The sequence below is a fragment of the Ascaphus truei genome, chromosome 12 (assembly GCF_040206685.1).
Source record: "Ascaphus truei isolate aAscTru1 chromosome 12, aAscTru1.hap1, whole genome shotgun sequence".
NCBI lineage: Eukaryota > Metazoa > Chordata > Amphibia > Anura > Ascaphidae > Ascaphus > Ascaphus truei.
Genome location: NC_134494.1, coordinates 40,886,726 through 40,911,396, shown reverse-complemented (window position 1 = coordinate 40,911,396; position 24,671 = coordinate 40,886,726). Strand labels below are relative to the sequence as shown.

The window sequence follows — 24,671 nt, the reverse complement described above, 5'->3', positions numbered from 1 at the left end:
GCTGAATTGAATAAAATAATTTAATAAACCTGTAACAGGAACTTATCCCTGTTTAAATAAAGCAGCCTCTGAGCTCTGAGAATCCAGCAGATAGAGAGTTAATTGCAGCCACTCAATTAACTACTCTCGACCTGGACTCATGAGAGAGCTGTAAAAAGCCTCATGTGAGAAACAGGAGCGAGATTCCTTAGCTCACATTTGGGCTGACAGAAGGAGAGCAGAGATGCCTGCACACAGACACTGTCTTGAGCACAAAGGCTGTGCTGAGATCAAGACACCCCGACACCTAAGTTTCCTGGACACAGAGGACCCAGGAACCTGCCAGAGACTGACATGGAGGGCCACCTGCTTAAGGTACCTCCTGAGACTTTGGCGTGATAGGCTGGTAATGGGAATATCCCTCCAGTCCTGCAGGTAGGGTTTGGGGAAGTAAGTTACCCTTACACAGGGATAGGGGTTTGTTATTTTGTTGCTTTTGTATGTTTTGCCTGGATAAAGGAACAGGCTCAATAAAGCCAAGATATAATTTCACCCTAATCGGTTTCCATTATATGAACCTCTGCGCACGTCTCTTACATATGGTGTCAGAAGTTGGGATGAGAGTTGGCCCTTGAATTTGAAAGGGGCCCGGAGACTGCTTGTGAATTATTGTGCTTTTGCCTGCATAGCGTTCCTGCAAACAGCCTGAGCAACAAAAACAGAATCACGTGTGGATGATGGAATCCACAGGTGCCGTAACCCGCGATGCCTCCGCCTCTACGTTGGGTGGGTCCCGCGTGGATGGTACCACCTTTAGGAGTGTGTGTAGTGGGTGTCTGGTCCCAGACCACCTGTGAACAGGAGACCACCGTGTCCTGTCTGTATCCCTCACACTGGTACTACAGGGGCAGTGTCCCTATCTATGGGCCTGTCCCTGCAGCAACCACAAGCTGAGTGAGGGGAGTCAGGGCCTAGCTGGGGCCTAATAGGGGTATCTGGCCTAGTGCAGGAGTCACAGACCCCTCCACACACAACCTATCCCTTCCTTGTCCCAGTACCGACTGGCGTGGTCCCAGATGCACCAAATGTATCCATTGTAGGGAGCAGGGGGTTGCTGCAGCCCTACTGGCTGTGTGGCATCACCTGGTACATTGCCCATAGGCTTCATGGGAGTTGTAGTCCCCCTTCGGGCCTATCCTGCTAATGGCTGCCGCTGCAGCTCTCTCTCTCTGCGCATGTGCGACCAATCGCAACATGGCTGCAGGGCGCCGCCGGAGCCTCTGCCTAGCCCGCCGCACAAGCCACCAGCACCTGCGCGCCCCCGCAACACCGTCGGGACCCGTCGCACACTCTGCACGTTCCCCCGCTGTAGCAGAGGTAAGCGGGGGACCCTGCTATATGCGCAAACCCTCTGCAGCGCTCACCATATAGGCTGCCTACAGAGGAATGAAAACTCGTCGGTTAAAGAGCCAGAATAAAGCAGCCTACTTTCTCCAATCCATATGGAGAATGCAACGTCAAAGAAGGAATTGTGAACATGTGAAGCAGTGTGTAATCTCACTCCAGTCAAATGTTAGGAAGTGTCTGCAGCAAAGATGTTACAAAAAAATGAAGGAAGCTGCTGGTGTGATGCAATCCAGATATCGGTTCTACATCACAACCAAGCAAGCTGTGCATTTCTATAATTGCACCCACAATGCCATCTCAGTACTATGATCGGCTTCTCACACAAGTCAGGAAAGAAGAACCGAATTACGACTGAGAAGCACAATACCAATACAGTCATCCTACTGTGGCCCCAGGGCCCAAGCCATATTCCTCACAATGAAGATAGCCGCTAGATTGAGGCAGAACTGGTTCGGTGTTCACACCACTACAGGTACAGCACTAGATAACTACCAAATTGAGATGCAACGGGAGTCAATGGGCATGGATAAAAACTCCACCCATCTAGAACCACCTGTGAATATGGCATACAGAACCCCATGCCGGTGGTCACCCTAAACTTAGGGGAGAAAGCCTGACACTGAGCTATGAGGCCAAGATGTCCGATGCCCGCAAATTGCTGGACCACATGGCCAATGAGAGGGCCAGAATGCAGCTGGAGCTGGACAACGTCCGGGAGGAGCACCGGCAGCTGCAGGTCAGACTGGGAGATGTGGAATCGCGACTCAACTCCAAAGAAGCTGAACTTAAAGCTGCATTGAGGGGAAAGGAAGTGCAGAGGGACAGCTTCAAGAGCGGAAAACTCAAATGGCTATTCTTGAATGCTCTTTAAGTGATACCATGTAACGGCTCGAGTCTAGGATAGTAGAAATAGATTCTGGACATCAGACATAATTCAAAAGTAAGCTGACAGAGGCTTTGCAAGACCTGAGCAAGGGTTACAAGGAATGGACATTTAGTGCTAAATTGGAGTCCATGGAAAAGATGGCGAGAGAAAGCTATTTGCGGAAACGCTCTGCGACTGTCGCCATACAGTCGGCCTACAAAGAAAGGATCGCCCGACACAGGGGAAAACTCATGACCAAGCGGTCAGAAGAAAGACTGTACTTGGAAAAAGTCCTCCTTGAGCAACTGAGTGCTGATCTCGAGCACCTTCTGGAGGAGACACTAATAACCTGGAGAAAGGGCTCCCAATCCCAGCGGAACTGAGGGTTCTCATACTCCATCCACTCTCATTCGAGCCGCATGGATATATCTAGTGAGAGTGGAAGGATGGGCTTTGGCCGTGGTAAGCCCGAACTTCCCACAAACAGGGGAGGTATGTAACAGGGACTTATCCCTTTTTAAATAAAGCAGCCTCAGAGCTCTGAAAATCCAGCAGAGAGAGTTAATTGCAGCCACTCAATTAACTATTCTCCACCTGGACTAATGAGAGCTCTGTAAGAAGCCTGATGTGAGAAACAGGAGAGGGTTTCCTTAGCTCACATTTGGGCTGACAGAAGGAGAGCAGAGAAGCCTACACACACACACTGTCTTGAACAAAAAGGCTGTGCTGAGATCAAGACACCCAGACACCTATATTTCCTGGACTGACATGGAGGGCCACCTGCTTAAGGCATTAGTGTAAGGCTCGGGGAGCCACACCACCCTCGACGCGCTCCCCGCTCACCTGTCCCGGCGCCCAGCACTTCCTCCGTCCCCACTCATGCCTCCGCAGGTCTCGCCGACGACTTCGCCCCCCCCCCCTCTCGGCTAACAGTACCTTCAACTATCCGTACCTCTCCTTCCCCGGCCCGGCTATCCAAGACCAACTTACACTCAAGACGTGGCCCCGTGGCTGTGGGTGGTCATATCTATTCCCACCTCAGCACCGTGGTCCCGCCTCGTTTGTGGTGAGCACAGCGTGACAATTAGTCCTGAGATTTTGGGGTGATAGGCTGGTAATGGGAATATTCCTCCAGTCCTGCAGATAGGGTCTGGGGACGTAAGTTAGCCCTTACACAGGGATAGGGGTTTGTTATTTTGTTGTTTTTGTATGTTTTGTCTGGATAAAGGAACTGGCTCAATAAAGCCAAGATATAATTTCACCCTAATCGGTCTCCATTATATGAACCTCTGCGCACGTCTCTTACAGAACCCAATATTATTCCTTCTGTTTCCTTGGTGCCCGGGTCACAGGATGCAGAGTCTTAATTCAATTCCTCAGTGATGTTGTGGGAGAGGGGCTGGGGGCATTTGTGTCTTGGGGATACTGGAATAGCAGGAAGATGCAGGGCAGGATTGATATGCAATGTTAAACTGTGTGTGAGGGGTTCAGTACTGTAATAGCAGAGACTGCGACAGATTAGGTGTGTGGTGCAGTGCCAGACCTGTGTGTGAGGGGTTCAGTACTGGAATAGCAGAGACTGCTACAGATTAGGTGTGTGGTGCAGTGTCAGACCTGTGTGTGAGGGGTTCAGTACTGGAATAGCAGAGACTGCGACAGATTATGTGTGTGGTGCAGTGTCAGACCTGTGTGTGAGGGGTTCAGTACGGGAATCTCAGAGACTGCTACAGATTAGGTATGTGGTGCAGTGTCAGACCTGTGTGTGAGGGGTTCAGTACTGGAATAGCAGAGACTGCTACAGATTAGGTGTGTGGTGCAGTGTCAGACCTGTGTGTGAGGGGTTCAGTACTGGAATAGCAGAGACTGCTACAGATTAGGTGTGTGGTGCAGTGTCAGACCTGTGTGTGAGGGGTTCAGTACTGGAATAGCAGGGACTGCTACAGATTAGGTGTGTGGTGCAGTGTCAGACCTGTGTGTGAGGGGTTCAGTACTGGAATAGCAGAGACTGCTACAGATTAGGTGTGTGGTGCAGTGTCAGACCTGTGTGTGAGGGGTTCAGTACTGGAATAGCAGGGACTGCTACAGATTAGGTGTGTGGTGCAGTGTCAGACCTGTGTGTGAGGGGTTCAGTACTGGAATAGCAGAGACTGCTACAGATTAGGTGTGTGGTGCAGTGTCAGACCTGTGTGTGAGGGGTTCTGTACTGGAATAGCAGAGACTGTGACAGATTAGGTATGTGGTGCAGTGTCGGACCTGTGTGTGAGGGGTTCAGTACTGTAATAGCAGAGACTGCGACAGATTAGGTGTGTGGTGCAGTGTCAGACCTGTGTGTGAGGGGTTCAGTACTGGAATAGCAGGGACTGCTACAGATTAGGTGTGTGGTGCAGTGCCAGACCTGTGTGTGAGGGGTTCAGTACTGGAATCTCAGAGACTGCTACAGATTAGGTATGTGGTGCAGTGTCAGACCTGTGTGTGAGGGGTTCAGTACTGTAATAGCAGAGACTGCGACAGATTAGGTGTGTGGTGCAGTGTCAGACCTGTGTGTGAGGGGTTCAGTACTGGAATAGCAGGGACTGCTACAGATTAGGTATGTGGTGCAGTGTCAGACCTGTGTGTGAGGGGTTCAGTACTGGAATAGCAGAGACTGTGACAGATTATGTGTGTGGTGCAGTGTCAGACCTGTGTGTGAGGGGTTCAGTACTGGAATAGCAGAGACTGCTACAGATTAGGTATGTGGTGCAGTGTCAGACCTGTGTGTGAGGGGTTCAGTACTGGAATAGCAGAGACTGCGACAGATTAGGTGTGTGGTGCAGTGTCAGACCTGTGTGTGAGGGGTTCAGTACTGGAATCTCAGAGACTGCTACAGATTAGGTATGTGGTGCAGTGTCAGACCTGTGTGTGAGGGGTTCAGTACTGTAATAGCAGAGACTGCGACAGATTAGGTGTGTGGTGCAGTGTCAGACCTGTGTGTGAGGGGTTCAGTACTGGAATAGCAGGGACTGCTACAGATTAGGTATGTGGTGCAGTGTCAGACCTGTGTGTGAGGGGTTCAGTACTGGAATAGCAGAGACTGCTACAGATTAGGTATGTGGTGCAGTGTCAGACCTGTGTGTGAGGGGTTCAGTACTGGAATAGCAGAGACTGCGACAGATTAGGTGTGTGGTGCAGTGTCAGACCTGTGTGTGAGGGGTTCAGTACTGGAATATCAGAGACTGCGACAGATTAGGTGTGTGGTGCAGTGTCAGACCTGTGTGTGAGGGGTTCAGTACTGGAATAGCAGAGACTGCGACAGATTAGGTGTGTGGTGCAGTGTCAGACCTGTGTGTGAGGGGTTCAGTACTGGAATAGCAGAGACTGTGACAGATTATGTGTGTGGTGCAGTGTCAGACCTGTGTGTGAGGGGTTCAGTACTGGAATAGCAGAGACTGCTACAGATTAGGTATGTGGTGCAGTGTCAGACCTGTGTGTGAGGGGTTCAGTACTGGAATAGCAGAGACTGCGACAGATTAGGTGTGTGGTGCAGTGTCAGACCTGTGTGTGAGGGGTTCAGTACTGGAATATCAGAGACTGCTACAGATTAGGTGTGTGGTGCAGTGTCAGACCTGTGTGTGAGGGGTTCAGTACTGGAATAGCAGAGACTGCGACAGATTAGGTGTGTGGTGCAGTGTCAGACCTGTGTGTGAGGTGTTCAGTACTGGAATAGTAGGGACTGCTACAGATTAGGTGTGTGGTGCAGTGCCAGACCTGTGTGTGAGGGGTTCAGTACTGGAATAGGAGGGACTGCTACAGATTAGGTGTGTGGTGCAGTGTCAGACCTGTGTGTGAGGGGTTCAGTACTGGAATAGGAGGGACTGCTACAGATTAGGTGTGTGGTGCAGTGTCAGACCTGTGTGTGAGGGGTTCAGTACTGGAATAGTAGGGACTGCTACAGATTAGGTGTGTGGTGCAGTGCCAGACCTGTGTGTGAGGTGTTCAGTACTGGAATAGCAGGGACTGCTACAGATTAGGTGTGTGGTGCAGTGTCAGACCTGTGTGTGAGGGGTTCAGTACTGGAATAGGAGAGACTGCGACAGATTAGGTGTGTGGTGCAGTGTCAGACCTGTGTGTGAGGGGTTCAGTACTGGAATAGCAGGGACTGCTACAGATTAGGTTTGTGGTGCAGTGTCAGACCTGTGTGTGAGGGGTTCAGTACTGGAATAGCAGAGACTGCTACAGATTAGGTGTGTGGTGCAGTGTCAGACCTGTGTGTGAGGGGTTCAGTACTGGAATAGCAGAGACTGCGACAGATTAGGTATGTGGTGCAGTGTCAGACCTGTGTGTGAGGGGTTCAGTACTGGAATAGCAGAGACTGCGATAGATTAGGTGTGTGGTGCAGTCAGAGATACATTTTCCTGTGGTTGCTGTTACCAATACTTGGTGCTGAATAGTATAGTGACACTAACATCCTGTCGTCATAAACAGGACGATGTCCCCAAGGCAGGGAAGGTGAGGGGCCGGGGGAGGCACCGCAGAGAAACAAGTCAAATTCAAGAAGGAAGTGCTAAAAACAGGAACAACCAAAAAGAAATGTCAGTGCGACAAGACAGCGCAGAGGGTAGAGAGCTCTGAGGGACAGTGAGAAAGGGGGGGTGGAACATTGAGGAAGGGGTCGGAACAGTGGGTTAGGGGGGGCAGTATTGAGAAGAGGGGGAATCAGTGAGGGAGGGTAATGAGCAGTGAAATTGGGGTTACAACTATAGAGTAGTGACAAGGGGGTTACGGAGCAGTGGGGGAGAGGGGGGACAGCGCTTACGGCACCAATGTGGAAGAAACGTTGCTGGGATGTGCCGAGAACCGTGCCAGAGAGAGGCCGAAGGTCAGTGTGAGATGGGTGGGGGCGCTGGGAGTGCAGAGATGAATGGGTGGGGACGCTGGGAGTGCAGAGACAGGTGGGGGTGCTAGGATGCAGAGATGGATGGGGCACTGGGAGTGCAGAGACAGGTGGGTGGGGGCAATGGGAGTGCAGACATGGGTGGGTGGGGGACCTGGGAGTGCAGACACAGGTGGGTGGGGGCGCTGGGATTGCAGTGACGGGTGGGTGGGGCGCTGGGAGTGCAGAGACGGGTGAGTGGGGGCGCTGGGAGTGCAACGACGGGTGGGTGGGGGCACAGAGTGCAGAGACAGGGCTCTCATAAGACGCTCTGTGCTTCCTGTCCGTGTACTAAGCCACTTTTCTCAGTAGCTGATATCGGCCAAACCCCATTGTGCCTATCGCATTAATGTCCGCGTACATCTGTGTCTAATTAAGCATCAGCTCATTTTTAACCCCTTTGCTGTCAGCACAGTCAGCAGTGTACTGCTGCAGTGGGAGTGGTGGGGTTAAGCCCAGAGAGATGAATGTATACGTGCTCACCGTGTGTATACGCTGGTCACAGAGGGATCAGGAAATGCTGCGTTAGAGACTGGCCTGGCACTGGCCTGGCACTGGCCTGGCACTGGGTTGGCACTGGCCTGGCATTCTCTCGATTGGTTGATTTATCTTGCATTTACAACGGACTGAAATGTAGGAGAGTTTGACTCCTGAACAATTGTTCCACAATAGAGGAGTGATATTACTTTGTAATTACCATGTTGATTTCACGCTGTTGAAGGAAGGCGTCGGAAATGTTAGAAAGTGATTAGGCAGGAAATGTCTAAAGATGATTTATGCGCAGATTCTGACTGCATTAACTCTTTTAGTACCAGGGGGGCAGGGCCAAACTGTGGGGATGTATTCTATATAAGCCAAAGCGGCATTGGGACGAAACTCCCCATTGACTTTGGCAGATATAGAATAATTTATTTTTTTATTTATAAAATGTGTTACCAGGAAGTGAAAGAGGAGCGGCTGGATACTTTGCTGAACCTTGGGACCATGAACAGTCTTTTGGAGTCAGATCTCAGGTGATAAGTGCTGCATGTGGTAGGGGTGAGGAGCTTGTTCAGATAGGCGAGTAGCTTGCCCAGAAAATATTGGAAGGCAAGACAGGAAAGGTGAACTTTGCACCTAGACTCAAGTGATGTAGTTCTTTGAGCATTTCGCAGTGATGTGTGTTGTAGTTGCATTGGAGGACAAAGCAGCATATTGAATTGTAGAGGGTATCAAGTTTGCTAAGGTGGGTTTGGGGTGCCGAGCCATATACTCTGTCCCCATCTATCTATATATATAAAAATGAAAATTGTTTGATTGTTAGTAGATGTGGGGATTCTCATTAGCGTTGGTTCTGATCTGGAGCTCAGTCACTGGAAGCTTTAAAAATGTAGCCTTGATCCCAAATACCGTTGTTACAGTCTTGTCAGTGTTTAAAAACAGATTGTTTCGGGAAATCCAGTTTTCAAGTCTCAAAAAGTTAGATGGAAGTATGTGTTCAAGGTCGGAGAGGCTAGAGCTGTGTGCATACAAGGCACTTGGCGCTCTTACCTCCAATCTTCACCTTCCCTTCCACGCTCACGCTACGCGCGCACGTACGCGTGGCCGCAGCTTTAGGCCCGTTTTATAGTTGGCGCATGCGTGTGCTAATGCGCGTGCAGCATACAGGGCTGTGCTGTGAGCGACAGGTGGGTGTGGTTAAGACGTCACACCCGGCTTCACACACCGCCACAGCCTGCACAGTTTTTGCAACAGATTCAAACCTGCTGCCGCAGCAAAGGAGAGAGAGCGCCTTGTTACAAGGGCCGCCCAGTTTGAGTTGTGCCCGTGTGTGCATTCTCGCTGTGGGAACCGCGCACAAGGCGTTCTGTGTGCTTCCGAGGCAGGGTGAGTTGCGTGCTCCTCCTGCCCCCGGGACCCCTCCCAGCTTTTCCCAGCCGCGCTGCGATTGGCTTGGCAGAGTCACGTGGCGCAGCAGCGGCGCGAATATATAAATGTTCACATCTTTGCTGTACTCTGCCGCCCCGCCGCTCGCTGCAGTGCACGCACGCGTGGCCGAAGTATAGCAGGCCAGGACACAGACAATTATAAGAGCCGCGCGCGCACTATATTACGGGCCTTAGGCTTGTGTCATCCGCAGACACGTCCCATTCATGTGAATGGGAGTTAGACACGCTGCAGCTTAGCACTGCTTTGTGGATCTGGCCCTAATGAGGTCACTGGACTTTGTTCCCTTGAATCATTAGAGGCTTCATTGTACAGCAGGGTGCAGTACTCTGTGTGACCAGCAGGTGGACTGCGGGCTCCCTGAGTGGTTGCCACAGGCGAAGCAGGCAGTGCTGTAGTCACCTGTGTGCGGGGTCCTCACGGTCCCAGGACACAGTGCCTGCAAACACTTCCTGGTTTGGGAAAGCCGTGTGTGGCGAGCTGGGAAGTGACAGTGTGTGGCATTGTGTGGCGAGCTGGGAAGTGACAGTGTGTGGCATTGTGTGGCGAGCTGGGAAGTGACAGTGTGTGGCATTGTGTGGTGAGCTGGGAAGTGACAGTGTGTGGCATTGTGTGGTGAGCTGGGAAGTGACAGTGTGTGGCGAGCTGGGAAGTGACAGTGTGTGGCATTGTGTGGCGAGCTGGGAAGTGACAGTGTGTGGCATTGTGTGGCGAGCTGGGAAGTGACAGTGTGGGGCATTGTGTGGCGAGCTGGGAAGTGACAGTGTGTGGCATTGTGTGGTGAGCTGGGAAGTGACAGTGTGTGGCATTGTGTGGTGAGCTGGGAAGTGTCAGTGTGTGGCATTGTGTGGTGAGCTGGGAAGTGACAGTGTGTGGCATTGTGTGGTGAGCTGGGAAGTGTCAGTGTGTGGCATTGTGTGGCGAGCTGGGTAGTGACAGTGTGTGGTGAGCTGGGAAGTGACAGTGTGTGGCATTGTGTGGTGAGCTGGGAAGTGACAGTGTGTGGCATTGTGTGGTGAGCTGGGAAGTGACAGTGTGTGGCATTGTGTGGTGAGCTGGGAAGTGACAGTGTGTGGCATTGTGTGGTGAGCTGGGAAGTGACAGTGTGTGGCATTGTGTGGTGAGCTGGGAAGTGACAGTGTGTGGCATTGTGTGGTGAGCTGGGAAGTGACAGTGTGTGGCATTGTGTGGTGAGCTGGGAAGTGACAGTGTGTGGCATTGTGTGGTGAGCTGGGAAGTGTCAGTGTGTGGCATTGTGTGGTGAGCTGGGAAGTGTCAGTGTGTGGCATTGTGTGGTGAGCTGGGAAGTGACAGTGTGTGGCATTGTGTGGTGAGCTGGGAAGTGACAGTGTGTGGCATTGTGTGGTGAGCTGGGAAGTGATAGTGTGGGGCATTGTGTGGTGAGCTGGGAAGTGACAGTGTGGGGCGAGCTGGGAAGTGACAGTGTGTGGCGAGCTGGGAAGTGACAGTGTGGGGCATTGTGTGGCGAGCTGGGAAGTGACAGTGTGAGGCACAGTGTGTGGCGAGCTGGGAAGTGACAGTGTGGGGCATTGTGTGGCGAGCTGGGAAGTGACAGTGTGAGACACAGTGTGTGGTGAGCTGGGAAGTAATAGTGTGACACAGCGATGACAGCAAGCAGTTGTGTATTTGTGACTGGGTGGAGGAGCTGTATGTATGTGTGTGTGTGTGTCTGAGTTCTGTTTGTTGGTATCCAGCCTGTGTCTCGCTGGCTTAAAACTGTGTGCTTTTGTTATAGGCACAAGTGAGTGACGATTATGGCAGTATATATATTGGTTACCTCAGGGGTAGTAAGAGGAGTATCTGTGTATAGGATTACCTCAGAGGGGCAGTAGTGGGTATTTGTGTATAGGGTTACCTCAGAGAGGCATTAGGGGGTATTTGTGTATAGGGTTACTTCAGAGGGGCAGTAAGGGGTGGGGTATTTGTGTATAGGGTTACCTCAGAGGAACAGTAGTGCATGTGCGTTTATAAAGGGGTTGCCATGACCGGATACATGGAAAATTCCAAGACACTAAGTAATAAGGGAAATAAACGCATGTGAGACGCAACAGCAGTGTCGTGTGTGTGTGTGTGTGTACGCACTGTGAGTAGACCGCATGGATACAGCAGTGTTTATATGGACTTAGCAATGCCAGTATTCACTGCTCTGTGTCTATAGTCTGTGAAGTATACTGTGGTGGATGTAGCTGTGTACGGAGATGTGGGTATAGTGTTTGCAATGATTATTGCACTGCCTGTCTATGAGTGCAGCTCTGTGCTGGGGGTACATCGATAGGACGGTACCTATCTCTGTGTGCCTGTCGTTTTTGGAGCATGGCTTGAGGTAGGATCGTGCTGTGTGGGGGAATGGACGGAGACAGGGAACCCGAAAACACAAGCTCAGCTACCTCCAGTGGCTCGGACAGAACCCCCGAATCTGACAGAGCTGTGATCAGCCGGAGACACAGCGTCAAGGTGTTCAGTGGTCTCCACTTCTTCAGACGCAGGTGAGGGGGGTGCAGGAGTGGTGAGGGAAGCCGGGGGTCCCTGGAGCTGAAATCAACACGGTTCAGCTCCGTAGACCCCCTACTTCAAACCTATTAAAAACATACTGTCCCTTGGAATGCTCCTTTCAATGTGCAGTGATTCTCCTGGAAATCCCAGCTGACTTATCCTATGTATACATATTATAACTGTGGTAGGCCTTTCTATAAGCTTTATCATTTATAACATAACAGTAGAACAAGTAATAACCATTTTTGAATTATTTCATGCCTATTGAAGAGTAAAACCTAGTTTTTGTCTCAGGAAGCCGCTGGTGACCTCCCGGGGAGTGTTTCCGCAGGACACCGTGTGTAATAAAACCACCATCGTAGGGGAAGCAAAGTTGGCCCTTCCCAACGACGCCAGTTGCTACATATAACCACTTCCCATTTCATTAACTGACACACGAGTCAAAATAAAAGCCATGTGTGATAACACATTACCACTGCGCTGCCGTTTACAAAGTAAACGTCCACGTGTGTATTTGTATAGAAGCATGGGACTGTTTAACATTGAGCCTGCCTTCTATTTTCCTAATTTAAATATACAATGCACCACTTAACGATTGTTTAACAATGTGGATTCCTCCTTAGAAAGCATTGTCCTGTACCGGAGTTGGGTGCAGTACCACTGCTTTTTGTCTGTTTAGTTTTACTTGTGTAGCGCCAACAAGAGACATTACCGGAATTATAATACAATTAGTGTAACAAGCCTAAGATCGGCTCAGTTTGCATACTGTGGGCTACAGTGGAGGAGGTTGGGGGGAAAAAGGCATTTGTCTGTCGAGTTTAACCTGTTTAATTTCGTTAACTGACATGCTCATCCTGCACTTGTATTGATCCAGAGCAAACAAAAACCCCAGTGACATATTATCCAATGATCGCTCATAAGGGGAAACATTTTTCCTTCTTAACTCCAGTTATGGAAATCAGATTACTCCCTGGATCAACATCCTTCCCATGTTTACTTATTTGGTATATCCCTGTATACCTTTCCTTTCTAAACTGATGTCCTATCATTTCTTAGACAAATCTATTGTATCTGCCATCACAGTCTCTATGAGTAATGAATTTTGCATTGTAACTGCCCTCATTGTAAAGAACCCTTTCCTTTGTTGCTGGTGAAATCTCCTTTCCTCCAACCTAAAGGGATGACCTAGTGTCCTTTGTACTGCCCTAGGGATGAACAGTTCCCTTGAAAGTTCTATGTATTGACCTTGAATATATTGGGAAATAGTCCCCTCTTACACGCCTCTCTCCACCTTATTTGGATAGCCTTCCAGAAAAGTCTGACCTTCCGTTTCTTTATTGAGTTGGTGGCTTGTCTCGGCACTGTCTCCAGTTTCTCAATGTCTTTTTTTATTTTGATGGCGCGGTGCCCAAAGCTGTACAGCATGCTCCATGTGTGGTCGTACTAAGGATTTATACAGAGGCCAAGTGATGCTGTCTACCCTTCTACCCATACCCTGTTTATGCATGATAATACCCTATTAGCTTTTTCACCTTCTGCCTGACATTGAGCACTATTGCTAAGCAGCGCCGTCTCCAAGGGCTCCTAAATCCTCCAAAAAGGAATAGTAAAAAGACAAGCAGTCACTGCTCTAATTGCACACACAACCCTATTAGTGTGTGCAGATATGAAATGGTGTTCACTTTAAAACAAATTGTGATAATAAGTGATTAAAATATAGGTGTGTAAAACAATAACACAAAATAGAAGCCTGGTGTTCAGCAGCAACTAATCATATAATCCAGTATTAACTGCAAATAGTACTAATAAGTGTATAGAGTACAGCAGTCCCTCCGTATAGGTAAGTTTCCAGATTGTTGGTGTAGGATGAGTTGGCCTCAGCATGTTGCCATACCTCAGTGGATATAATTTGAGGAGGAATCGGCATAAGCTACCTATTGCAGTTAGGGTTTCCAGATGTCCAGTATTGAACCGGACTGTCCTGTCTTTGGACACTCTGTCCAGTAATAAATGAGAAATATTACTGGACATGTATGTGTATCCTGGTATTACCTCTCTGGGCGTAGCAACCTGACCGCTTGGGGGGCTGTGGGATTTCCCTGAATAGGGAGAGGGCTGTTGCTAGTGGGCTGGGCAGCTTCATCCATGCAGGAAGTGTCATGAGCCTGAGGGTGGGGCCAAGGAGAGGAGGAAACAGCATGGAGCAGAGAGAGGTGTGTGTGTGTGTCGCCACCTTTCACCATATTTTTGGAGAAGCCACCTGACAACCCTAATAGCAATAGTGATTAGCTGACTTAATATAGTGTATAAAGTCATTAGAGTTCACCTTGATATCTGCTATATCTCTGTGTCTGGAAAGTAGCTCGTTAGCAGTAACCTCATTCTGATAATCGGAGAAAGACTGCCATTTAGACCACATATGGCTACTTTTAAGATTTCTCTCCTATAAATACATAGTATTCCCCTTTTTGCAACATTGTCTTGTATTGGCTGCTTCTATCTGTAACCTTAGGCATGTATTATGGGAAGCGCGCACGCCCGACGTGGCGCGCATGTTTTGTGTTTACAGGCAAAGCTATGATGCGTGTGCCTAGGAGGCGTGGCCATGACGTCATAATGGCAGGCCTCCCTGTGATTGGCTCACAGTGGCACGGCAGCCGCTCGAAAAGACACATTTCTTTGTATTTCCACAAGCTGCCGCGCCAACGCTGTCTGCCTTGCGCACGCGTCGGCAGTGGATACACGGTCATAGGAAGACGGCTATCTTTCATTGCTGCTAGCGCGCCCGCGCTTAATATAATACAAGCCTTAGGCCGCGTTAATAGTTGCCGCGCACATGACGTCACGCTGGTCTGACGCTCGCACAAAACATGGGCTGGAGGTGTGGCCGAGGCATGGAGGATGCGTCACCAGGCTGGTTCGCCCTCAATGGCTGAACCGCTCATGTGACGCGGCCGTCGCGTAAAAAAAGAAATTCAGTTGTATTTTCAAAAATCGCTTGCGCAGTCGCTCGGCAGCGCTCGTGCGTACTATGGACGGCCTCATTGAGGACCACACATATGTATTCGCGGTGCATGTGGCCACTAATCGCGGCCTTGCTTGGGTAATAAGGGAGCAGAGACAGGATAGTAGTAGGAGATAATACTCTGACAGAGTAAGAGTTGAGATGACTATATCCCCATTTAGTAGCAGGCTGACCGGATCGCCCTCCACATTGGGAACGGATGGTACTCCGCTTGTATCGGAGGCGCCAGCGTTCCCCCTCTGCTGCTACTGCTCTGCTCACACAGGCGACGTCTGACGCCAAGACCCGACGTACGTTTCACGTAACTAAGGACGCTTCTTCAAGGGACCCTTACTATGGCATAAGAGGTGGTGACTAACACGTTCGTTCTCTAATGTAACTACCTTGTTTCAAACCTTCATAGTTCAAGCTCTTTCCAGCTTTAATTTCATACTTGATCCGTTTACACTTTAACCAAACTGCAACTTTGTTAAAAGGCTCACACAGTGCTCGCAAACTCCAGCGGTCTCACAAACCTCCGTGTAAATTACACAATCGGGTGTGTCAGAAGAGAGCGAATAACGGTCACGCTCACAGCCTACAAACGCCTAGCACCCAGTCAATCAAAATAAGTGAACCCACCTTCCGTGTACTTAGACAATAGGAAAGGAAATCCCTGCCCCGGAGAGCTTACAATCTAAGTGCTATGTTGGGAGAGTTACAGAGACCGCAGGTGAGGGAATAAGGGCAGTAGATGGCAGGGCTTGGTCACAAAGGTTGGTAGAAGGGACTCTGTGTGTGGGACACTGGCCATGAGTCCAGGCTATTGGGATGTTTCATTCAACAGATGTGTTTTTTTAGGTTTAACTTAAAGGTGGGAAGAGAGGGTGCTTGGTGTATACTCAATGTGAGGGAGTTCCACAGGTAAGGGGCAGTGAGGGGAAAGGGTTTAAGGCGAGAGAGAGCAGTAGAGGTGGAAAGGAGACAGTTATGGGCAGAGCGCTGGAGATGAGCGAGTGCATAACCAGAGATCAGAGCTGATATGTAGGGAGGAGCAGATGAGGGGGGAGCCTTGAAGGTAAGGAGGAGAACTTTGTAGGTGATCCAAAACTTGTTGTGAAGCCAGGAGAGGGATTTAAGGAGGAGAGGACCAGGGACTGTTCTGGGAGGAAGTGAAAGGATTCCAGCAGCAGAGTTTGGATAGATTGCAGAGGAGAACGTTTTGAGGCAGGGGGGCCTTGAAGGTAAGACTGGAAAGAATCGGAGCACACCAACGTTTTGGCAGTAAAGTCACAGAGGAAAGGGCGTACCTTGGCAATGTTACGGAGGGAGATTTCAGCCCGGGTGTGAATGGAGGAGAGGGAGGCATGAAATGTCACACTAAGGCAACATGCTTTGGTGACAGAATAGATGGAGCTTCGGTTTGCTGTAATGGGTAATGGGTAATGGGTAATGGGTAATGGGTAATGGGTAATGGGGTTCATTGGCCAGGTTAAGGAAATATGAGATGCATGGTTGGAAACTTTGTTTAAAAATAAAACAAAGGGTTTTGATACCTTGTCACAGTGAGTATGTGCTCAGGGCTGGTACCTTGCCACTGTGAGTATGTGCTCAGGGCTGGTACCTTGCCACTGTGAGTATGTGCTCAGGGCTGGTACCTTGCCACTGTGAGTATGTGCTCAGGGCTGGTTCCTTGCCACTGTGAGTATGTGCTCAGGGCTGGTACCTTGCCACTGTGAGGATGCGCTCAGGGCCGGGCTGGTACCTTGCCACTGTGAGGATGTGCTCAGGGCTGGTACCTTGCCACTGTGAGAATGTGCTCAGGGCTGGTTCCTTGCCACTGTGAGTATGTGCTCAGGGCTGGTACCTTGCCACTGTGAGGATGTGCTCAGGGCTGGTACCTTGCCACTGTGAGGATGTGCTCAGGGCTGGTACCTTGCCACTGTGAGGATGTGCTCAGGGCTGGTACCTTGCCACTGTGAGGATGTGCTCAGGGCTGGTACCTTGCCACTGTGAGTATGTGCTCAGGGCTGGTACCTTGCCACTGTGAGGATGTGCTCAGGGCTGGTACCTTGCCACTGTGAGTATGTGCTCAGGGCCGGGCTGGTACCTTGCCACTGTGAGGATGTGCTCAGGGTCGGGCTGGTACCTTGCCACTGTGAGGATGCGCTCAGGGCCGGGCTGGTACCTTGCCACTGTGAGGATGCGCTCAGGGCCGGGCTGGTACCTTGCTACTGTGAGGATGTGCTCAGGGCTGGTACCTTGCCACTGTGAGTGAGCTCAGGGCCAGGCTGGTACCTTGCCACTGTGAGGATGTGCTCAGGGTCGGGCTGGTACCTTGCCACTGTGAGGATGCGCTCAGGGTCGGGCTGGTACCTTGCCACTGTGAGGATGCGCTCAGGGCCGGGCTGGTACCTTGCCACTGTGAGGATGCGCTCAGGGCCGGGCTGGTACCTTGCCACTGTGAGGATGTGCTCAGAGCTGGTACCTTGCCACTGTGAGTGAGCTCAGGGCCAGGCTGGTACCTTGCCACTGTGAGGATGTGCTCAGGGCTGGTACCGTGCCACTGTGAGGATGTGCTCAGGGCTGGTACCTTGCCACTGTGAGTGTGCTCAGGGCCAGGCTGGTACCTTGCCACTGTGAGGATGTGCTCAGGGTCGGGCTGGTACCTTGCCACTGTGAGGATGTGCTCAGGGCCGGGCTGGTACCTTGCCACTGTGAGGATGGGCTCAGGGCCGGGCTGGTACCTTGCCACTGTGAGGATGGGCTCAGGGCCGGGCTGGTACCTTGCCACTGTGAGGATGTGCTCAGGGCTGGTACCTTGCCACTGTGAGGATGTGCTCAGGGCTGGTACCGTGCCACTGTGAGGATGTGCTCAGGGCTGGTACCTTGCCACTGTGAGTGTGCTCAGGGCCAGGCTGGTACCTTGCCACTGTGAGGATGTGCTCAGGGTCGGGCTGGTACCTTGCCACTGTGAGGATGTGCTCAGGGCCGGGCTGGTACCTTGCCACTGTGAGGATGGGCTCAGGGCCCGGGCTGGTACCTTGCCACTGTGAGGATGGGCTCAGGGCCGGGCTGGTACCTTGCCACTGTGAGGATGTGCTCAGGGCTGGTACCGTGCCACTGTGAGGATGTGCTCAGGGCTGGTACCTTGCCACTGTGAGTGTGCTCAGGGCCAGGCTGGTACCTTGCCACTGTGAGGATGGGCTCAGGGCCGGGCTGGTACCTTGCCACTGTGAGGATGGGCTCAGGGCCGGGCTGGTACCTTGCCACTGTGAGGATGTGCTCAGGGCTGGTACCGTGCCACTGTGAGGATGTGCTCAGGGCTGGTACCTTGCCACTGTGAGGATGTGCTCAGGGCTGGTACCTTGCCACTGTGAGGATGCGCTCAGGGCCGGGCTGGTACCTTGCCACTGTGAGTGTGCTCAGGGCCAGGCTGGTACCTTGCCACTGTGAGGATGTGCTCAGGGCCGGGCTGGTACCTTGCCACTGTGAGGATGTGCTCAGGGCCGGGCTGGTACCTTGCCACTGTGAGGATGTGCTCAGGGCTGGTACCTGCCACTGTGAGGATGTGCTCAGGGCCGGGCTGGTACCTTGCCACTGTGAGGATGTGCTCAGGGCCGGGCTGGTACCTTGCCACTGTGAGGATGTGCTCAGGGCTGGTACCTTGCCACTGTGAGGATGTGCTCAGGGCCGGGCTGGTACCTTGCCACTGTGAGGATGTGCTCAGGGCCGGGCTGGTACCTTGCCACTGTGAGGATGTGCTCAGGGCCGGGCTGGTACCTTGCCACTGTGAGGATGTGCTCAGGGCTGGTACCTTGCCACTGTGAGGATGTGCTAAGGGCCGGGCTGGTACCTGCCACTGTGAGGATGTGCTCAGGGCCGGGCTGGTACCTTGCCACTGTGAGGATGTGCTCAGGGCCGGGCTGGTACCTTGCCACTGTGAGGATGTGCTCAGGGCCGGGCTGGTACCTTGCCACTGTGAGTATGTGCTCAGGGCTGGTACCTTGCCACTGTGAGGATGTGCTCAGGGCTGGTACCTTGCCACTGTGAGGATGTGCTCAGGGCTGGTACCTTGCCACTGTGAGGATGTGCTCAGGGCCGGGCTGGTACCTTGCCACTGTGAGGATGCGCTCAGGGCCGGGCTGGTACCTTGCCACTGTGAGTATGTGCTCATGGCCGGGCTGGTACCTGCCACTGTGAGGATGTGCTCAGGGCCGGGCTGGTACCTTGCCACTGTGAGGATGTGCTCAGGGCCGGGCTGGTACCTGCCACTGTGAGGATGTGCTCAGGGCCGGGCTGGTACCTTGCCACTGTGAGGATGTGCTCAGGGCCGGGCTGGTACCTGCCACTGTGAGGATGTGCTCAGGGCTGGTACCTTGCCACTGTGAGGATGTGCTCAGGGCTGGTACCTTGCCACTGTGAGGATGTGCTCAGGGCTGGTACCTTGCCACTGTGAGGATGTGCTCAGGGCCGGGCTGGTACCTGCCACTGTGAGGATGTGCTCAGGGCTGGTACCTTGCCACTGTGAGTATGTGCTCAAGGCTGGTACCTTGCCACTGTGAGGATGTGCTCAGGGCCGGGCTGGTACCTGCCACTGTGAGGATGTGCTCAGGGCTGGTACCTGGCCACTGGGAGTATGTGCTCAGGGCTGGTACCTTGCCACTGTGAGTATGTGCTCAGGCTGGTACCTTGCCACTGTGAGTATGTGCTCAGGGCTGGTACCTTGCCACTGTGAGTATGTGCTCAGGCTGGTACCTTGCCACTGTGAGGATGTGCTCAGGGCCGGGCTGGTCCCTTGATGCATCATTCCTGGTGTTTTGGAAATGGAAGGTAGCGATGTGCGTTAGGAATCTCCCCCCCCGGGGGTCCCGTGTAAAGCAGGTGTGATATATACAGATGTATGCTGATCTTTGTGGCTCTGTCTCGCAGACTCTTTGTTATATAAGACTGGAATCCGCCCCCATACACGCACCTCCAGCTCACACTTTGTCACACGAGGCTTGGTGATCTCACTTATTCCTCTCATTTTTTTACGGTTTTCTTGCACACTTGTAGACATTCTGCGGCACGCACGTGTTCTGTGCACATTGGTGGGCGTGCAAGGGGTCTGTAAACCCCCTGCGGGAGTGATCTGTATATTCCTTGCATGGGTTACAAACCAAACACAAGGATGATACTTTGACATTTGATAAGCTGGGTGGCTTCTTCTTGGCCTCCCATCTTCACAGGCGCCTGTAAAACCTTCCAGAATGGATTACAACCCCCCCATGTCTGTCTCAGGTGTTTCCATATACTGTTTTATCCTTGCACACTTTTGCTGGGAGGCTGACCCACTACCCTTTCACTTTCCCATTCCCCCAACTTCAGAGTGACCCCTTGTTTAAAAATGTATGTCTTTATTTATAGCGCTATTAATGTACACAGCGCTTCACAGCAGTAATACACGTGACAATCATTTAAATAACAAATAATACAAATAACACATAAAGGGGAGAAGTGCATCAGACATAAAAGTAACATTTAGGAAAAGGAGTCCCTGCTCCGAAGAGCTTACAATCTAATTGTAAGAATGAAATGTGTTTCCAGCCAGCGCCTTGTTAAAAGCTATGAAACATTGTTTTCAAATGTCCTCGCGCAGGAGCGGCCAACTCCCGGTCCTCAAGGCCACCACCAGGTCTGGTGTCCATCCTTTAGTCCTTTACAAGTCTCGGGACAGATTGGAGACCGCCCGTATACGCTCGTTTTTAAGACGCTCCATTGTAACGTTTCTTTGTTTTATCGCCCACAAGTTCTGGATCGTCTCTGCACGCGGAGAGCTTTACTGCTGCTGCCATTACCATTAAACAAGAAAATGTACATTAAACAAGAAAATATGGGAAAAAAACAAGGACTCCTATTATATTGCATTGAATACATCACTTCCCAAAAAGCGGGGTGTATATATATATATATATATATATATGTATTGTATCTTAACCCAAGCTGTGCAATGCAACAAGCATAAGCTTATAGGGGTCCATGTCAAAAATGGATTTTAAGCAAAAGGTTGCACTGTGCGCTCATTTGCTTGTCATTTCCCAGAATCCCTTGCTGCAGTGGAAACACTCTGCTAAGAGATGATGGGGAAGGGCGTGGTTGGAGACCTGCCTGAGACGTGGGACTGTGCTCACACGGGGTATTTTTATTTCCCGTGCGGTGGAGGCTTTTTGTCCCTTTTTTTTTGCTCACCATAACTTACTTTGTGTCTGGTTGTAGCCACTACCAGCCTCACTCTGCTGAGACCCACAAGGTTTAAAGAGCTGCCTGTGACTAGGGTTACTGGCTCGGCACTTCTTTAACCCGGCTGTACTGATTGGTCCCCGTGTCTACGGTGGGAGCTCACTACAGCGTGCGCTGTAGGGACAAGTTCTGCCCCTCAATGGCGCTGGTCGCAGCAGCCGCGTGCGCGCGCGCAGCGATGCGCGACCAGCCTTTCTGCCGGCAAGAATTGTGAGTTTTCTCGTCACGACGGAGCGCTGGCCACGTCACAGCGGGCGGGTCAGCCAATGAGGGCAAACTAGCCGCGTGACATCATTGCTGCGCCGCCCCCCCCCCCGTCGGATCGCCTTCTCTTCCCCTGCCGCTGACGCACAGACCGCAGGGTTATCCTGAAAACCTGACCTGTTGGAGAGGGTCTTGAGGACTGGAGTTGAGCCGCCCTGCGTTAGAGTTAAGGGTGGGGTTCTCTGCGGGTCTGGCCCCCTCGGCGCTGTGTGCCAGGTGTATATGTCGGGCACTCCCCTATCGGGGTGAGAGAGAGGTCTCTGTCCTCGGAGGTGATTATACCGGGCGTGGCAACGCCAAACTATTTACAGGTTCATGGATAATTCCCAAGTACGCTCTATTGTAAAAATGGGGCCCAAATGAAGAAGACTCCGTTAGACGGTGGTCTTTTAGTATGTTGTTAACCCCAGCTGTGCCTGCAGCGCTGCACGGGTTAAGCCCAGAATAAGGCTAATTTTCCTGGCGTTGACGTGTGATTTGCATGTCGCGGGCTGATTTCCCTGCGCTGCGTTTCGATGGACCCCCTGCTGCAGGAATGGGCGGTTAGTCCCTGTCCCGTTGGGTTTCCCGCTGCCATTTATTAAAGATGGGGCGTCCCTCCTTCCCACCCCCCTTGGGGTTAGTCCCAGGGGGATAAAGCGACTTGTCCTAACTCGCACACAGCAGGCACTGGGGTGTATTGCAGTCCTTGCTGACAGATGGGGGCTTAAAGGGAGTTTGGACTGTAAGCTCTTCTGCTCAGGGACATTTCCCCAACGTTTGCTTTCGTGCCTGTAGCGTTTCTTCTTCCCGTTGTGACTCATGTTACTTTGTCTCGTGTATTACTGCTGCGAAGCGCTGTGTACATGGATGGCGATATACATACGAGGTGAGTGGGGCTCTGTGGATTGGTTTAGTGAGGGGGTTAAGGATGCCTTTTGGGAGGAGAGGCCAACTCCATTCCTCAAGGGCCAACAGGTCAGGTTGTCAGGATATCCCTGCTTCAGCACAGGTGGCACTGATTGAGCCACCTGTGCTGAAGCTGGGATATCCTGATAACCTGACCTGTTGGGGGGATTTTGAGGACTGGAGTTGAGCTCCCCTTGGTGTATTGCCACTGGGGATGAGCTACTTACACACAGAGCAGGGGGTGTGATATTGCCCTCAGAACCCGGCTGTCCGATGTGCAAATACCAAACTATTCGTGGTTTCACATCGAATTCACCTTTAGACCCAGTTTATCAGTGGCTCATATAACCGGGGCAGGAGGACCGTCCGATAACATGAACCGTAACAGCTCTGTATGTGTCCCAGATCAGAAATTCCCTGTCCTTCCCTGGCATGTAGGGGACGAGATTAAATATTTGCCAGGTTATTACATATGGCCGCCATTGTATATGTGTAACTTAGTGGCATAAAAGGGGTTATTGCCGGCGGGCTGTATCCGGGCTGTATCCGGGCTGTATCCGCAGAGCTCGTCCTGGCAGGAGGGATTTGCATGCCATCTGCAGAGGCAACACCATCAAAGGACAAATGTCTCCTTTCCCATCGCTGAGAGACGGAGTGACACACGCAAGCGCCTTCTAATTGTCCCTAATTAAATAATGAGCGTCTCCGAGCAGTGGGGTCCCTTATTAACCTGCCAGAGGCCCTCGCACACAGGGCCATGCATAGTGTGTGATGGACGGGTGGAGTGTCACTCTCACAGTGGGATATACGGCATATTCAGCTTTGAGTCCCCCCTTATCCCATGGTGAGCGTGTCTCTCTCTCTCTCTCTCTCTCTCTCTCTCTCTCTCTCTCTCTCTCTCTCTCTCTCTCTCTCTCTCTCATCAAAAAATAAATAGACGATACCGTTCTGTAGCTAACGAAATGCTTTTATTTGTGCGAGCTTTCGATCTCTCTCTCTCTCTCTCTCTCTCTCTCTCTCTCTCTCTCTCTCTCTCTCTCTCTCTCTCTCTCCAATAATCAAAAAATAAATAGACGATACCGTTCTGTAGCTAACGAAATGCTTTTATTTGTGCGAGCTTTCGAGAAACACTGGTCTCTTCTTCCGGCGATGTTACAATGAATGAAGCAAAAGGTATACTTAAAAACAGTGTCTCTTGGAATGTTATCTGTGCTGGTCCTTCCCCCGGTGTGGATGTGTTTTATGGCTGGAGTTGTCAAAAGGTTCCTGAAAGCAAGTGATGAAAGAGTGTGTGTGAATATAAATATATATATATATACACACTCTTTCTCTCCCTCCCCCCTCTCTTTCTCTTCCCCTCTCTCTTTTTCTCTCCCCACTCTCGGGGGGGGGGGGGGGGGGAAGAGTGATGTGAGGTGGAGGGGGGGGGGAGCGTGATGTGAGGTGTCCCGGGGGGGAAACGGAGCTTAACGGGGTGGGGGGGGAATGGACCTGTGAACGGGGGAGGGGAGCGGAGACGGGGGGAGCGGGAATGTAACTCCCGGGCAACGCCGGGTATATCAGCTAGTACAATAATAATACGAACGGCCCTGTTTGATTCAGCTTACAGTCTGGGTGCAGTTCCAGTTTTGCCCACCAGGTGCCGCTGGTACTCCTGGGTGTCATTGCACCAAGTTTTGGCTCTGTTAACCCTTCACTGCTAGAGATAAGGGCAGGAAAGCAGTTGCCTTGAGTACAGCGGCAGGTATATTAGTACTACGAAGTGTCTGACGCCTCCCCTGACATCCTCATTGCTGTTTTGCCTGCTGCGCCCCCTGCCTGCTGCGCCCCCCTGCCTGCTGCGCCCCCCTGCCTGCTGCGCCCCCCTGCCTGCTGCGCCCCCCTGCCTGCTGCGCCCCCCTGCCTGCTGCGCCCCCTGCCTGCTGCGCCCCCTGCCTGCTGCGCCCCCCTGCCTGCTGCGCCCCCTGCCTGCTGCGCCCCCCTGCCTGCTGCGCCCCCCTGCATGTTGCGCCCCCTGCCTGCTGCGCCCCTTGTCCTCTGTCTCTAACCAGCAGCACGTCGCATCATGTGTCTGTCCCTTTCTGTTTTATTCATGTGTTGCTGTCTCTCTCCTCTGTCTCCTCTCTGTCTCTCGCCCGTTCTACCCAATAATTCTCACATTTACCTGTCTCTCGCCCCGCTCTCTCCGCGTCTCTCTCCGCGTCTCTCTCCGCGTCTCTCGCCCCGCTCTCTCCGCGTCTCTCGCCCCGCTCTCTCCGCGTCTCTCTCCGCGTCTCTCTCCGCGTCTCTCGCCCCGCTCTCTCCGCGTCTCTCGCCCCGCTCTCTCCGCGTCTCTCGCCCCGCTCTCTCCGCGTCTCTCGCCCCGCTCTCTCCGCGTCTCTCGCCCCGCTCTCTCCGCGTGTCTCGCCCCGCTCTCTCCGCGTCTCTCGCCCCGCTCTCTCCGCGTCTCTCGCCCCGCTCTCTCCGCGTCTCTCGCCCCGCTCTCTCCGCGTCTCTCGCCCCGCTCTCTCCGCGTCTCTCGCCCCGCTCTCTCCGCGTCTCTCGCCCCGCTCTCTCCGCGTCTCTCGCCCCGCTCTCTCCGCGTCTCTCGCCCCGCTCTCTCCGCGTCTCTCGCCCCGCTCTCCCCGCGTCTC

At 52.2% G+C, this 24,671-nt stretch overlaps 1 protein-coding gene across 5 annotated transcripts in view; it reads left to right on the top strand.

The window, feature by feature from the left end:
- DGKZ (diacylglycerol kinase zeta) overlaps nt 1-24,671 on the top strand; it is a 65,526-nt gene that overhangs the window by 11,080 nt on the left and 29,775 nt on the right. The window contains exon 1 of one of the 5 annotated variants that reach the window (XM_075567513.1): nt 6,959-7,106. The exons of 2 other annotated variants lie outside the window; for them this stretch is intronic. In XM_075567513.1, coding sequence (XP_075423628.1) covers nt 7,051-7,106 — 56 coding nt within the window. In that variant the 5' untranslated portion in view covers nt 6,959-7,050. Of the gene's footprint in view, nt 1-6,958; nt 7,107-9,512; nt 11,594-24,671 lie in introns of those variants that run through there. 2 more of the 5 variants (XM_075567511.1, XM_075567512.1) reach the window with 2 other exon arrangements.